The following is a 15,922-nucleotide window of genomic DNA, read 5'->3' on the forward strand; positions in this document are numbered from 1 at the left end:
CAGATTGGAAATAAGTTAAATCAACGTAATTAAGTACCTGGAATGTATAGGAGAGGATATTTCCACTCAATCTGTAGAAATCTTTTCTATCCCCACTAAACACCTTTCTGCATTGACCACCAAAACTTTTAGTGTTGATGACTCTGTTCTTAAACTGGCCAGTGAGTGCATTGTAGCTGTTTAAAAAAAAAAAAAGAATGGAAGACAGAAGAAAAGGCACTTAAAAACCAGAAATAGCACTTGCTGAAAACGGAGTCATTAGAGAACTCTAGAAATTCTTGAAATACTTTACCATTAAGCATCTCCTTGAGAGAACTGAGGTAAAGAGAACAGCATCCTAATTCATACTACACATTATCCACCTTCCCCTGCTTGGTATGATAGCTAAAACCAATAGCTGGGAAAATCCAACATCCTTTCAGCCTAAGAATATGTTTGGGAAACACAGCTCTTTTGTATCTATGGCAACAGCTGGTTTTGAATTGAATCTATAGATAAAACCAATACAATTAAGATTACTCTTGAGAGAGAGCACTCCACAATGACTTTCAACTAATTGCCTCTTAGTATGCTGAATGGTATACTCTTTAGAATAATTTTACCATTTCTCTGCTAATGAATTTTAAAATATTACAGAAAAATCACATCTAATGATCACTCTAAAATACGTTCTTTTAAAGCCTTGAAACTTTCATTTGAGTCTGACCCTTGAAAGTTCCTCTGGACTCTTTGTGAAAAAGCAAACACAAAATTGTCCCAACTTCCCTTAGAAGTGAAAATTCCCAGCTAGTTTAGGCAATTGCTTCTCAGCCTGAGTATCCCAACCCACTGCTGGCTGTCTTCCTTCCCTGCTCTCATTCTGCTTTCTCTTCATCTTCTTGAGTATCCACACATCACTGAAATCATGGAATCAGTTCTCTCCTTCCTTCCCGTAGGGTGACCGACTATCCGGGTTTTCCCAGGTCTGAGGGGCTTCCCTGGATACAGGACTTTCAGTGCTAAAAGCTGGACAGCCCAGGGACAATTGACCACTCTACGTTTTACCACATATCATTATAAGTACACAGGCATGAATTAAAAATATGTTTCAGGATGTGGCAAAGAGCTCTGGGCCAAAGGCTTGGCTATTAGGTGATTTGTCATTAGACTTATCAAACCATAAAATAAAGCAAAACAAAATGAAAAACTACAACCTACCGAAGGCTGCCCGGCACCTTACCCATTTCCGGTAAGTTCTATGTTGGGAGGAGGTTTATCAAGGTCACAGGAAGGTCTGCTTTCTGAGTCCTCGCATCTGTCTTCATCAGCGCTATCTTCTTCGCAGTCAGAATCCCCATTGCAAACCAAAGATTTGCTGATGCACTGACCTGTACGCAACAAAAGCCCCCACAAAAAATGAAAGAGGGAAGAAGGGAGGCACTACCTGGGATTAAAAAGGTTTTGTCCCCAACCACCAACATTGCACTTATAATCTAACATGAATTTGAGATAAATCCTCAGTGTCAAGGGAAAGACTGGTGATTATTTTGGTCCTCATTTTGCAACACACAAAACTGATTCTGACCTCAGCTGGACACAAAAGTGAAAATAGAATCTGAATTCAAATTCCAGGCTCTCACTCACAATCATCACACAGTTTGTCTGAATCCCCCACATTCATACAATATCAACCACTGGAAAGCTAGATCGACCTCCTGCCCTTCAGTTTTCTATTTCTTTTTTATAATCATTGACCAACATGCCAAAGTCCTGCTTTTCTTGATGATTTAGATATATAAGCTTTGAGAGCCTGGGAACTGGGTCAAAAGATTAAAACCAAACATTTCTTTAGCACCTACCCTGTGCAAGACACTCCTCCAGGTGTTGGGGTACAAATGTGAATAAATAGGTATTTGTTGGGCTTTTCATATACTTTACAATCTAATAGGAAAGACTATGAAGACATAGATCATTATAACTCAGCAACATAATTGTTATGATAGACATAAGCCCAGGGTACCAAGGAAGCACTGGAGGGTACCAGATGATCTAGCCCCTGTGTGCCTCCCCAGTATCATCTCTAGCCAATCTCCCTACCAGCTTCCTACGCCCTAGTCATACTGGATCACTTGCATAAATAAAAGGTCAGGCTTGCTGTCATCTCCACTGACCTTGCACTTACAGTTCTCTCAGGCTAGAAGGGTTTTCTCTTCCTATCACTTACTTGTCCTTCAAGAATTAAATTAAACATCATCTCCTCTCAGAAATCCTCCCTACCCCACAGGCTACAATGCATGTCCTTCTCCTGTGTCCTCAGAGTATGCATCGCACACACTGTCCTGATAGTACAGCATGCACCTCACTATGCTCTCAATCTAATGCAACAAACATTTGTTGAGTCTACTATGTACCAGGCACTCCAAATGCAAAATGAAAGAAATATAATCCGTATCTTCAAGGAATTCACAGTCTACCAAGAGAGACATCCTGGCCAACAACTACTCCAGATTGCAGGTGGTGTTAACACCACCTAAATAGCTAAGATAAACACAGCCAATGGTTAACAGGTTAGCGTAAGGGGAGCCATCTTATAGAGGGGAACCGTGTTAGGACTATAAATGACCCTGACCCACAAGACACCCCCTTTTCCTTGTTATCGATGCTTTAGCTTGCACGTAGCTTAGAGAAGTACACATCTGCTTGTGAGAAATATGCAGGCTCTGCTAATTTTGTAGCCTTGGCTTATACATAGACCTCCCCATTCCAATAAGGCAATAACTTTGTTCTTTGAGCTTTTCCAGGGTTATTACGACCTTTGGGGAAAATCTCTCTGCTGGTATCTGTCACCAGTGACGAGAAAGCGATCCCCTGTAGTCTCAAGGACTATAACACCATTTGGTCAACATTCCGAGACCACTCCCTTCAGCGAGTTTGTCCTGTAGAACGGCTTCAAAATCTTGTAGTTTTAGGATGGTTCTTTAGGACACTAGTCCACCGTCCTCCCCCTTGCTGAAAAGCTGTGGTAAAAAGACTGTTTCCCTCCTACCATCTTGCCCCTTGACTGTTGGCTTGTGTCGCGGCAAGCAGAAGACCCCTGTTGGCATTTACAGCGGTACAATGTACGTAGGGAAGACAGAGAAGTGATTTGTGAATTAGCTCTATCACTTGGGGGTTTAGGGAAGGCTTCCCAAAGGAGGTGTCATCCGATTTGGGTTTTGAAAGTAAAATACGAATTTGACAGGTATTTTTGAGGACTACTTTTTTTTTTTTTTTCTGAGGAGGACCAGCCCTGAGCTAACATCTGCTGTCAATCCTCCTCTTTTTGTTGAGGAAGACTGGCCCTGAGCTAACATCCACTCCCATCTTCCTCCCCTTTATATGTGGGACGCCCACCACAGCATGGCTTGCCAAGCAGTGCCGTGTCCACACCCGGGATGCGAACCGCCAAACCCCGGGGCCGCCGAAGCGGAATGTGCACACTTAACCGCTGCACTACTGGGCTAACCCCAGGGACGACTTCTAACACAGGCATCATTTATGTATTATTTTACCCGTAAAACTTTATTATTTTTGAGAGAAGAGGGTATGTGTTTCATTTCTGTATTCACAACCTTCATCACAATATCTGGAACATAATAAGAATAATAAATGTTTGCTAAAGGTGGTTGAATTAATCTGACTGTACAATTGCAACGTAGACAATAGGTCAAATAAGACTCAGGGCCAAAACTATGCTTCAATCACCGCATGCATGGGGTGACCTGTATTGCTCCTTGGCTAGCTAATTAGACTTGCCTTTCTTATAAACATAATAATACTTTGGACAGTAAAGTCGTTTTTGCCCAATCTCAGTGTACATAGCAGACTTACTCTACATCTTCACCAAAAATGCAACATCAAGAACTGTTTGGGTCTGTCCACAGTCATATCTCTTCTCAGAGAGGCAAAGAGTATCCCCAACTTTATTACCAGATGCCTCCCCTTGCATTTGAAAGAATGATAGCTGAGTGTGTGATTAATATGCCAAGAAAAATCCTACTGATATTTAGGGAAAATTAATTTTTAGGCCAGTATAAATTCAGTAAAATTCAACAAATACATACTGAGCAAGTGAACCAAATAGCATTTGAATGCAAGCTCTGCACGCCAAGGCTGCGGAAAATAAATACCTGAGAAACACCTGAAACGCTCTCCACATCCCTCTTCCGTTGGACATCCTCGGGTAGGTTCACACGATTGCGTCTCAAAAGCGCTTCCTACACAAGGATGGCCCGCATACTGCCCATAAACAGCAATGGACCGCCTGCGAGTCTAAACACAAAACAAGCAGTGCTTTGTCATAGCTCCAGCTTCCTTTACCTGAGAAATGAAATCTGAGAGAAATTAATACAGTTGGAGAAACAATGTTCAGGAAATTGTCCTCGTGTCCTACAGAAGTAAAACCTCCAAAATCAATAAACCCACAGACCCGCTTGTCCTTGAGTCCAGTAACACTTGACTTATTATTTACAGAGCACTCCCACCCATATATTTATTCTCAGTGTTGGGCGCAAAAAAAAAAAAAAATTTAGTGAATCTTTAAGAAAGGAATTTGACAGAGTTAGCTGGCAAATATGCAAATAAGTTACAATATAAAATGATGAGTATTTTTGCCAAAGCTGTGTATCAAGAGCCAATTAGAAAAGTCAAAATGAATTTTGCCGGAGGGAGGGAAGGGTACTGGGGGGCGAGGGGGTGTTTGAGAGGAAGTGGAATTAGGGAAACCTTTAGAAAATGATTTGAGTGCTGGATGGTAAGCCTTCTTCAGGAAGGCAAGGCAAGGCAAGGCAAAACAATCCTGAGAGAGAGAAATATGCTAACACGGAAGTCAAATTCACAAAACAGAAGCCTAGGTACAGCTACCCAGGTGAAGGGACATCTACAATGGAATTTCACTAGACAATCTAAATCCTTGAGCTCTGAAATGGGAAATATGTCAAAGGCTAACTTCTCGGGCGGGGGGGAGGGGGGAATACAGGAGAATTGAGGAAATCATCAAGCTAAATGAAAAACAACTAATTCGTCCTAAAATTCACTTAATCAATATAAAGACATGTATCTAATATTTAAGCAAAAAGAAAGATTTACAAAATCCTTTTCTCCCCAATGGCAACCAAAGGAGCATCTTTAAACCTCTTCCTGCACTCATCTCTTCCCCATTAATAAAAAATGAATGAAATCTGAGACTCCAGAGAATTTAAACCTTGAACAAAGACTAACAGGGTAGACTAGATATACAAACCAATGTTGAATCTATTCATCCATCCTAAACTAGGTTAGAAGTGGGGATTCCTTGGGACAAGGGGTCACAGTAATGAAATCTGAACTCTGAGCAGTTCTGCATCAGCCCGGGCCTGGTTCCGGCACCATTCATTGTGTCTCAGCCGAGGAGCCATGGAGGAATATGATTAGGAAATGAAACTTAGTGCAGTTTCTTGATAAGTTCTTAGTTTCCATATTTAATTCATGAAAACATCTCTCATATGTGGCTTGTTAATTTGTCCTTTTCTGAAGTTCTAAAGCACAGATTGTGTTTTTGGTATAAATAATGTTGTCCTTCTCCATATGCCAGGATGACCTTGATGGCTGCCTGCTCTCAGTGGTCTCATTCTCACCTGTCAAATTCTGATCTTATGACTGCTTTTTCATTTTCACTTGTCTCTTTCTGGATGAAAATTTTGCTTTTATAATCTAGGGATGTACTCATTGCATGATGACCTTCACTCAAAGAAAAAAATTACTGATAGGAAAAATACCTTCTATCTACTTCTATTCATTACTCTTTCTTAACTTCTTTCAATTAATAAAAAATGTTTTCTGGGGGCCAGCCTGTGACATAATGGTTAAGTTTGATGCACTCTGCTTTGGCAACCTGGGTTTGCGGGTCTGGATCCCAGGCACAGATATATACCACTCCGTAGCCATGCTAAGGTGGTGACCCACATACAAAATAGAGGAAGATTGGCACAGATGTTAGCTCAGTGACAATCTTCCTCAAACAAAAAGAGATTAGCTCGGCACTAATCTTCCTCAGTAAAAAAAAATTGTTTTCTGTGGTTTAGTGTTTGTTTGACTTTTGCCTTGTTATTCATGTAGCTGTGTGCCTGTAATAAGAGTTATCATCTATTATATTTGCCAGAAACCAAATTCTGCGTTTGTCACTTGTTTTGTAAACACCATTCATGTAGGTTCTCAATAAATGCTTGATGAAAATGATGATGCTTCAAAACAAAAATTACCTTCTGTAATATGGTTCTGTTATTGTAATAATTAAAAAATGATTTTTAAATACACATTTTTATCCTAAGTGAAAAAATATTTTATAAATATGGAATCATGTTGTACACCTGAAACTAATATAATGTCCTATTTCAATTATATATGAATACAAAAATATTGAACAACTCAGCTGTTCAGAACCTTTAAAACAAACATTATATTTTTGGAATTTATCCTAAGAAAATTATCAGAAAAGAAGACAGATATCTATGTACAAAAATGTTCATTAAAGTTTTATGTATAATAACAAAGAGTGTAAATAACCTAAATCTCAAACAATAGCAAGGCAGATAAACAAGACTGGCATATCCATATAAGGGAACATAATATAGCTATTAAAATTCATGCTGATAGTATAATGTTAGGTTAAAATAGTAGAATACAAAACTATGGTCAAATAATTCTATTTTTAAAAAATCACAAACACACAGAAAATAAATTGAAAGAATAAATACCAAAATGCTGTTATACTGGTTTCTTCTAAATGGTGGAATTATAAGTAGTGTTTTCTTTATTTATACTTTTCTATGTTTTCTCCAATGAACAAATTTGTAATAAGGAAAAAAGCAGACACGTTTTAGAAGTACTCTAGAAAATCCAGATCAATCTCATATTTTGTTTGTATTATTCAAGAAGTAAACTTTAAAACTTTGCAAATGTTTGACTTTTCTTTGTCATTCACTATTTGCTAGGTAGAACAAAGCAGCCATTTTGCTACTTGTTATTGTTTGTTTCAAATAAGAAAAGAAGTTGAACTCAGTAAATATGAAACAGATCTTGAATTATCTATGAACGTCATTTCATGCTATTCTTGTTTCTCTAATAGTTAAAGAATTAGTGAGTTGCTTTTAACTTTTATCCTATGTATATTTCTAGGCTCAACATAAGATTCAGAAAAGTCCTGCAAGAAAAATGAGAATGCAAAAATTACTTTATTACAATATTAATTATTAAACAAGTCATACTTTTCTCCATTCAAAATTACTAATTTTATTTTTGAGAAACATAAAAAATAACATTCAAAAGTTAATGCCATTTTGTCCCTACCTAAGCTGCTTCTGTAACTAAATCGTAAACAAAGTTTTTGAATGGTCCTACCTGAGTCTTGGTACAACCACTGCATTCTGACCAAGGGCCATAGGAAGCCCACTGGCAATTGACTGGAGAGGAGGCACTGTCAAATTGTCATAGAGCAGGTGGAAAAATGAGAGAGAGAAGACACAAAGAATAGTCAAAAGTTGTAAAAACTTGCTTCACAATTTTTTCCTAAGAAGTACCAATGGTATCCAAAATATATACAAATATATATGGAAGAGACCCACATTTTTTAGAAATTAATGTTTATTAAACATCTATAACGTAGCAGGCACTGTTTAGACACTAGAGTTGTAAACATAATAAAAGAGATAGGTCACCAACCATTGATAGAGGGGAGGACAAAGACACAGGTGTGTAAACAAATAATCATAATTCCATAATACAATCACAATCCATAACACAATATATCTAATTTGGTAGATTTCAAAACAGAAATGTATACAGTATAATGTGTTATGGAAATATAAATAAAGGAGTGCTCAGAGTTGGGAAGATAAGTAAGAACATATAAGAGGTAGATATTGTGACCCTTGAAAGGATTCAAATGATGAATTGAAGAGTTATACAGAAACTCTTAACAGGGAAACAAGAAGCTCTAAAAAACCCTATGAGAAGCAGGCACTAAAAATTACCAGAGGCTAAATGGACAGGAGTTTATTTTTAAATGTTCCCCCTGTTCATTTAGGCTACTTCTCAAGCACACACCCAAGCAGGGCCAATTTGAGCCTGAACAAGTCCACTCAAATAAAACACATGTGGAGAATAGATAGTTGGCTCTCATACAATGCTTCACTCCGGCTGTGTCGAGGAGGTCACATGGCTTAGTCCTATGAGATTAAGGGAGCCCAGCCTACAAGCACGTTTTACAAGGGAGAAAGGATTGAAGACTCCTGGTTTCTGGATTTGCAGTACCTTCCTAGCCTCCGAGACTTCTTGAGTCAAGGTGATTCGTGCTTATCTTAAGCCTGTCAGGTGACTCTGTAAGTGAGGAGTCTGCTTCCATAGTGTGTGCCTCAGGTGCTTTTATGGAGCCAACCTTGCTAACCTGTAGCCTCGACATGGCACCAATGATCCAAATGCCTTAGCATCTTTGACCCATACACAATCTAAACTTGCTGTTTTTCTATTTTGTGAACCAGGGACAGGCAGAGGTCTTCCCCAAACACCGAGGCTTAGGTAGGGAAGCTCACTTGGCCTCATCCCCTCTGTGCTCCCACAGCACACTGTGCAAGCCTCTCCCAGAACCCTTAGCACATTTGTATTGAAATCAGCTGTTTCGAGACCGGAATCACCCCTGGACTCTCAGTGCTGTCTTGGTGCTCTTTGTACCTCATCGTCACCAGCAGAGCTCCTGACACATGTTCTGATAGCCGGATAAAGTGAACTGACCTGGTCCCATCCCATCAAACTGACATGGAAAGCAAAACAAGGCCATGGGCAGATGATGCTGGCTTTGTTCCAGGTCTCAAGAGCCAATAAAACTATTTTCTTAAAAAGCTCTCAACCTTTAAAATCCAAAGAATATTTTGCGATGGCTGCATTTAAAGATCAAATTCTGCTCTAAGATGTGTAGGCTGTCTGCAATTCTCTGAATTACAGGTAAAACCATGGTGCTGGGACAGGCAGAAACCCTTGAGGTATTTTTAGTCTTCACATTTCTTCCTTACAGGGAATAAAATAAGATTAAAAATAAAATAAGCTTTTGCTATCATTGCCTTTTCTCAAAGCATGGAAAGATAAAGTGTTGAAGGGATAAGTATGCTCAGGCTGCAATGTAAAATTCAGGCCACAATAAAGAATGTCCTAAGAATAAAAAAGTAATTTTTAATTATTTCCACACACAATCCAAACAATTCTTACCTTGAAAAGACTTGGAACTCTCCTATAAATCCCACCAAGATGAGTAAACTTATTGCCTGGGTGAAAAAAAAAAAAACCCCAATAAAACATGATTTTAGTCTGCATTTCTTTAATGAGTTGAAACTGAATACATTGGTACCAATCAAGATTTGTGAGTTGGGAAGATAAACAGTGAAGAACCATGGAGAATGTTCGATGACTCTGTTTGTCTTTTAAGTTTCCATTTTAAATAAAGGTTTATTATAATTCTGCTGAGCTCACCTTCTACTATTCATTTCTGTAAAGACAACTAGGGGCGGGCGATGTCATGGACTAACAAATTGAAAATGTTCTCTAGAGTTAAATGGTTCCAAGCATTTCTTAGAGTCCCATCACCTTTAAATTCCTTTCTCCACTGTCTCCTCTAACTTCAGCGCCCATGAGGACATCCCGAGGGGAGAAAGCCTGCAAGAAAGAGCAGAGCCAAGGGCTGAGGAGTTAAAAGGGAAATAAGCTTCATAAATGAAGAATCGAAAGGTGAAGCACATCCCTCGCCGCGGGGGTGGTGAAGCTCCTGTACTCCTTAGTTCTGTGGGTGGCTCCTCAGTTTTAAAACACCTCTGAGGCCTTTGATAATCATCGCTACATGATAGCACCAGCCTAAAAACTGAGGATCTGACAGGTTACAAAATTGTACATAAAATGTGGTTACATTTTGTTTGAAAAATCAAACATGCACTGAAAACAAATCTAGAAAGAAATATAACAAAGGATAATAGTTCATTTCTGGCTGTGAAATTATACATGATTTCTTTTATTTTTACTTTTATGTATTTTTCTACTTTGACAACTGAAGTGGGGGAATACAATTCAAATCTTTCGTAGAGACTCTCTAAGATAACAAATGCATTCGATTCATAGCCCAGTGTAAAAGTCCTTAAAATCATCTCACCCTACATTTTAACAGGTCAGTATTCTTTCTCTTCCCCCTGACCAGCCCAAACCTCTTTTGTCTCAATGTAGCTGTGGAGTGGCTTCCCAACTTTTTTTCCAGACTCTTCTACTAGCCATTCTAGATCACCCATCCTCTTATTAGGTATCTTTCTTTCAGTTGTAAAATCCTAGTTGCCTCCTTCTGCTTTTTACAGTTCTTAAAATCTTTTACTCTATTATTCTGATTACTTTAACCAAAAGGGCAGAGAGGTACCCACAGCTATGAGCATCCTGGAAATGAGTGAAAAATGCTGGGGGATGCCATGAATGCTTTTCTGACTTTTCAACAAATATGTGAAGCACATACTGTAAAGCAATACCTTTTAAAGGTTTTTTTTTTTTAAATTATAAACTTCGTGTTTTTTTTCTTTTTCAACAGCATGTCTTTACTCTGTGCTATGTCAACTTGTTTCTCTTGCCCCTGGGAAATCCTATCTCATAGCTTTACTAGTTACTCACAGGCATTAACAGTCACATTTTCAGAAAATAAAAATTTTGGGGGCCGGCCTGGTGGCACAGTGGTTAAGCGCGCACATTCCACTTCAGCAGCCTGGGGTTCACTGGTTAGGATCCGGGTGCAGACATGGCACCGCTTGACAGGACATGCTGTGGTAGGCGTCCCACGTATAAAGTAGAGGAAGATGGGCATGGATGTTAGCTCAAGGCCAGTCTTCCTCAGCAAAAAGAGGAGGATTGACAGCAGATGTTAGCTCAGGGCTAATCTTCCTCAAAAAAAAAAAAATTTTTTGAAACAATCTAATAGTCAAATTTCGATTTATCATCCAATTTTAAATTTCTCTCCGACTCTCAGTTCCCAGATGTTTATAATAGGGGAGGGATGGGGTCCACTTCAAAATCCTCACTGTGCTCTTCTGCATCTCTTCCTCACCTCCCCAAGCTGCCTCTGTCTTCTTCAAAGTCAGAGAGGGATGAGTGAGATGGACAAAAGCCAAAAAGTATATTGTTTGACTGATCCAGCTAGTCTGGTGATGGTAAATCAGGGTGTACTGTATGTTTGAATGTCAATTCTTTTTCTCTCACAGTGTTTCTGTGGCTCCTAGGGTATCCCCTCTGGGATCTACAGCCACTGTTCTCTGGCACAAATGATTCATCTCTTTGTTCATCACTCGTGCCTCTCACCAGTGCCTGCTTCCTGGGAGTCCTTTCCATACTGATGCTATCTGTTAGGGTTGCTTCATCCTGCAGGCAGTGTCTCACGCAGAGCCTCTGACAACCCAAGTCTGGCTCCTTTCCAAAGGTCCACTTCTGGTCCATAGGATACCTGCACACATCCTTGGCCTGTCAAATTCTGAATGCCAAGGATGTAACCAATAATGCTGTGTTGATTTCCTCCATTAAAGGCAGGCCAGTCACCAGCCTGTGCCTTTAGAATGCCTCAAACGTGGGTCAGGTATCATTCTCCATATCCCTCATACTCCAAAAGATATGATCTTGCATACTCTTGGGGAATGGGATGGCCAAAGGGTCACCAGACAGGTTTAGGGCTACTCTTCTTGTAATACTGCATTGAATGTCCAACATCTCACTTTAAAACATGGGGGTACTGACCACTTACTGTTCTTGGCCTTTGACCCTCAGTCAAAACAAGCATGAGGAAAAATCCATTTTTAACATTCTATTACATGTGTTTTAAAAGACTGCCAACCAAGTTTTAGGGAATATACTTTTCTTCACCAGGAGTGCCTTTGCCAGCTCCTTCCTCACATACATCCTCCTTATTGTAACCCATGAAGATACACATAGTACAAGGTCAGGTCTGTTCATGAGTTACACAAGCTGAATCTATTAACCAAAAGAATTTCTTGAATATGTGCTAGCCGAGGACCTAGAAAGGAAGCAGTTATCATTCCTTGCCTTTGCAAAGAGTATCTCATCAAACGGACATGATAGAACAATCCCACATCAATAAACAGTCACATTAATGACAGAGATAGATATACATCTAAGGTGACTCTATGAAAGAATTGTTTAGTTGAAAGGATATGCAACCTTTGTCCTGTGTAATGTAGCTAACCTGGAACTACATCCCCCAGAATTCTCTTCTCTTCTTTCTTATCACCAAATGAGCATGAGTTCTACCTCCTTCCTCTAATGTGTTCCAGCTACAAACATTATCTCTATGCTTCCAGTTTCTCCAAGTTTGGTCATTTGTGTCTGTCTACTTAACCATGAGCCCTTTTAGGGTAAAAAACAAAGTATTAATTTCTGTAGTATACCCTGGATTCCACATACCTAAATTCCAAAACATAGTATGGAAAAATCAAATCTAATTCATCATGTCCTAATTAATATCTTGATCAAAAATTTAGAACATAGGGCATTCTCCAGATGAATAAGGAAGATTTTAAAATCAGCTTACTTACATTTTTATTAGAAATAAACATCAATTTGCAACACTTCTAATAATAAAGAAATGCTAAACGGCACAATAACATGATTGAGCGTTTCATAGCCGTCAGAAGCATGTTATAGATTGTCCAAAGAACATATCCATATGATATAAAGAGTAAAAAGACCCAGATCCAATTTGATAACAATTTAGTGAAATATATTTTGTACATATTCATTTAAAAATCTGAAAAGAAATAGATTAAAATATTAACAACAGTTATCTCTGGGTGGAAAAATAATAGATATTTTCTTCTTTTTGAATTTATATTTGCCAATAAGGTAGCATCTGAATCTGGAAAAGAACATTTTTTTAAAGGCTCAAACAACAACACAGTACAACTGGTAGAAGACAGCTGATAACATCAGATCAGCTCTAGGTGTGGTGAGGAAGCAGAGAGGACTTGAGCTAGGACATCCCTGTGCCTGACCACATCCCAGCCCATGGGAATGATGCCTTACGTTGGCAAATCCCAGGTTCATCTCACAGGGAGGGGAGAATAAAAGGCTAGGCCACAGCCAGCTCAGAGAGAAGCCCCTTCCACACTGAATCCTATGCAAAGGATACCAAGAGAACCAAGGGGATTCTGGGACTACCTCTCTGAATTTAGTTCATATGAATAATGGGGGAAGGAGACAAAAGAATACTCCCCCTTAAAAGGCCAGACCTGGCAGTCATTTGTGGCTGTGTCTTCATAGCCCAAGTTTTCCTTCTCTGAAATGTATCACAAAAGCATGCCCTTCAGGTTTACTGTAAAAGTGTGACTATCTGCTTCAAATATAGGTGAGAACTCTGCATGCAACTTGCAGGAAAATAATTTCTTTATTTGTTGATATTGTATCAGCCAATAGACAGAGAAAAGTATATTTATTATCACAAAAGAAAAATACCATAATAATCAATGATTGTGAACATATTTTTAAGCACAAAACAATTATTAAGATGTCTCATAAAATAAATAGGGAAATTCATTGATGATTAATACAAATATTAGAAGAAAGAATGTTAATTAGATGATTAGGAAAAGCACCATATTCTTTTTGAGCTAACAAATTTTCTAAAGTTCTAAATAAAAATACAAGACAGAGTAATAGAGATTAGATTAGATTATAATCCTAACTTTGTAGGGTTAGTTGATATTCTAACATCATAACATTAAACAAATTAACTTTGTAATTTGTGTTTAATTTTTAATTATTTAATGCCATGTAATTTCACGCATGAGTTATTCAGGACCTGTATATGGCTCCTGCTCCAACCCCATTAGAAAATGAGCATAGATTCAGTATTGCAAATGGATGGCACAGTGACCACAAAAGCAATCGAGCAGTTGACAGGGCTCAGAAATTACTGTTCCAGTCTTATAATACAAAATTTTTAAAGTTTAAATGCCAAAATTTGCAGTAATAAAATTGTAGTAGCAATTTCATTTTATTTTTTGCATACTAGAAGTCTAGTCTATGATAGTTATTTCTGCCTTTGGCCATATCTTTGGTTGAATAGTACTTTTTTTAAACATTTAGCCATTTTGCATGCGACCAACATGTGTGTTTGGTAAACATTCAATTTCATTCCTTTTATCTGTATCTTCTACTGTCACAATCCTGACGCTTTCATCCAGGATTCTAAGTTCTGAAGTTCCAAGTGTCTAAATTCACTTTTCCATAAAACTCTTAGATAAGTCAAATCACCAGGGGCTCATTGCATGGCTCCAAATCAAACAAAATCCACTGGAGGAAGTTTTTCCCTAAGAAATAACAATAGTACTATTGTACTTCTTAACGGTTTTCTCAGGGCTTTCATAAACATTGTCTCCACTCTCTGATTCCCAGACTTCTGAACCAATATTTTAACTGCAAGACAAAAAAAAGGAATTCACCCTGGCTGAACTGTTAAATACATTAAGTAAGGATTTTTTAAAAGTCACCCTTAGATCTTTCTCTTTCTTTCTTTCCCACGTGTTTTCCTTATTTGAGTTCTTTCAGTTAAGTCTCTTTCCCTGTTGAGAAAGCTTAGTTTACAAAAGTAATTAAATTGTTATCTTACCTTCATGTTTGGGAAAACACTCAGGACAGAAGAGAGGAAGAAAATCTCCAGTTTGTGTCCCCCATGAATTTCACCATCAGGAAGAACCCAGCAGTCTGCTCCCTCCCTGTCTCTCCCTGCTGGGGGTTAATTTGGCACCGATATATACAGCAAGTGGTTCTGAAACTCAGCTCCTACCCCAATCAGATTCTCCGGCAACACGGAAGAGTCTGCGCCTGTACTCAGTCTGTGTCTTGAAGCCAGATGCATCTTATCAATTTACACAGGCCTTAGATTCAGCCAGCTGGGGCTGTTTGGAAGTGTAGTTCTGAGAAAACATCAGTAAATCAAGAAAAGGAGCAAATATTGTCAGTGCCATGTTTAAGTGATTTTCAACCAAATAACACTCTGTAAGGCCAGGGGTAAGCCTCCTTCCTGTTTCAGTCTACTGAACTAAGCAGCTATTGTCATATTCTCTTAAAGGATGTTGTACACCAGACTGAGATTAAACACTTTGCGGGAGAAAAGATCTAAATGCAGTTCTGTCACTCAAAATGTAAATGAAACATTCTGGAGTGGAATTTCTCCCCACCCCTCCCCCCAAAAAATATATATAGCCTAACACACTATAATATCTATCTCTTCATGCTTGACTTCTGCAGAAGGATCAAAAAGAGCATCATTTTTTTGTTGAGGTTATGACAGTTTACAACATTGTGAAATTTCAGTTGTACATTATTATTTGTCACTCAGCCTATATATGTGCCTCTGCACCCTTTGTGCCCACCTCCCACCCTCCTTCCCCCTGGTAACCACTAAATAGTTCTCATTTTCCCCGTGTTTATTTGTCTTCCACATATGTGTGAAGTCATACAGTGTTTGTCTTTCTCTCTCTGGCTTATTTTGTTTAACATAATACCCTTAAGTTCCATCTATGTTGTTGCAAATGGGATGATTTTGTCATTTTTTATGGCTGAGTAGTATTCCATTGTATATATATATGCCATATTGTTTTTATCCAATCATCAATTGATGGGCACTTAGGTTGCTTCCACATCTTGGCTATTGTGAATAATGCTGCAATGAACATAGGGGTGCATAAGTCTCTTTGAATTGCTGTTTTCAAGTTCTTTGGCTAGATACCCAGTAGTGTGATAGCTGGATTGTACGGTAGTTCTATTTTTCACTTTTTGAGGAATCTCCATAGTGTTTTCCATAGTGGCTGCACCAGTTTGCATTCCCACCAGCAGTGTATGAGGG

General features: G+C 38.6%; 1 protein-coding gene across 2 annotated transcripts in view; it reads right to left on the reverse strand.

Annotated features, from left to right (window-relative positions):
* The window catches only part of C7 (complement C7), a 49,368-nt gene extending 34,438 nt beyond the window's left edge, over nucleotides 1-14,930 (reverse strand). The window contains exons 1-7 of one of the 2 annotated variants that reach the window (XM_008526435.2): nucleotides 14,684-14,928; nucleotides 9,631-9,699; nucleotides 9,256-9,311; nucleotides 7,396-7,471; nucleotides 4,149-4,290; nucleotides 1,220-1,367; nucleotides 38-176 (exon numbers count right to left, since the gene is read on the reverse strand). In XM_008526435.2, coding sequence (XP_008524657.2) covers nucleotides 38-176; nucleotides 1,220-1,367; nucleotides 4,149-4,290; nucleotides 7,396-7,471; nucleotides 9,256-9,311; nucleotides 9,631-9,699; nucleotides 14,684-14,689 — 636 coding nt within the window. In that variant the 5' untranslated portion in view covers nucleotides 14,690-14,928. Of the gene's footprint in view, nucleotides 1-37; nucleotides 177-1,219; nucleotides 1,368-4,148; nucleotides 4,291-7,395; nucleotides 7,472-9,255; nucleotides 9,312-9,630; nucleotides 9,700-14,683 lie in introns of both variants that reach the window. The other variant, XM_008526442.2, reaches the window with a different exon arrangement.
* Nucleotides 14,931-15,922: the final 992 nt, after the last annotated feature.

The sequence above is a fragment of the Equus przewalskii genome, chromosome 20 (assembly GCF_037783145.1).
Source record: "Equus przewalskii isolate Varuska chromosome 20, EquPr2, whole genome shotgun sequence".
Taxonomy (NCBI): Eukaryota; Metazoa; Chordata; class Mammalia; order Perissodactyla; family Equidae; genus Equus; species Equus przewalskii.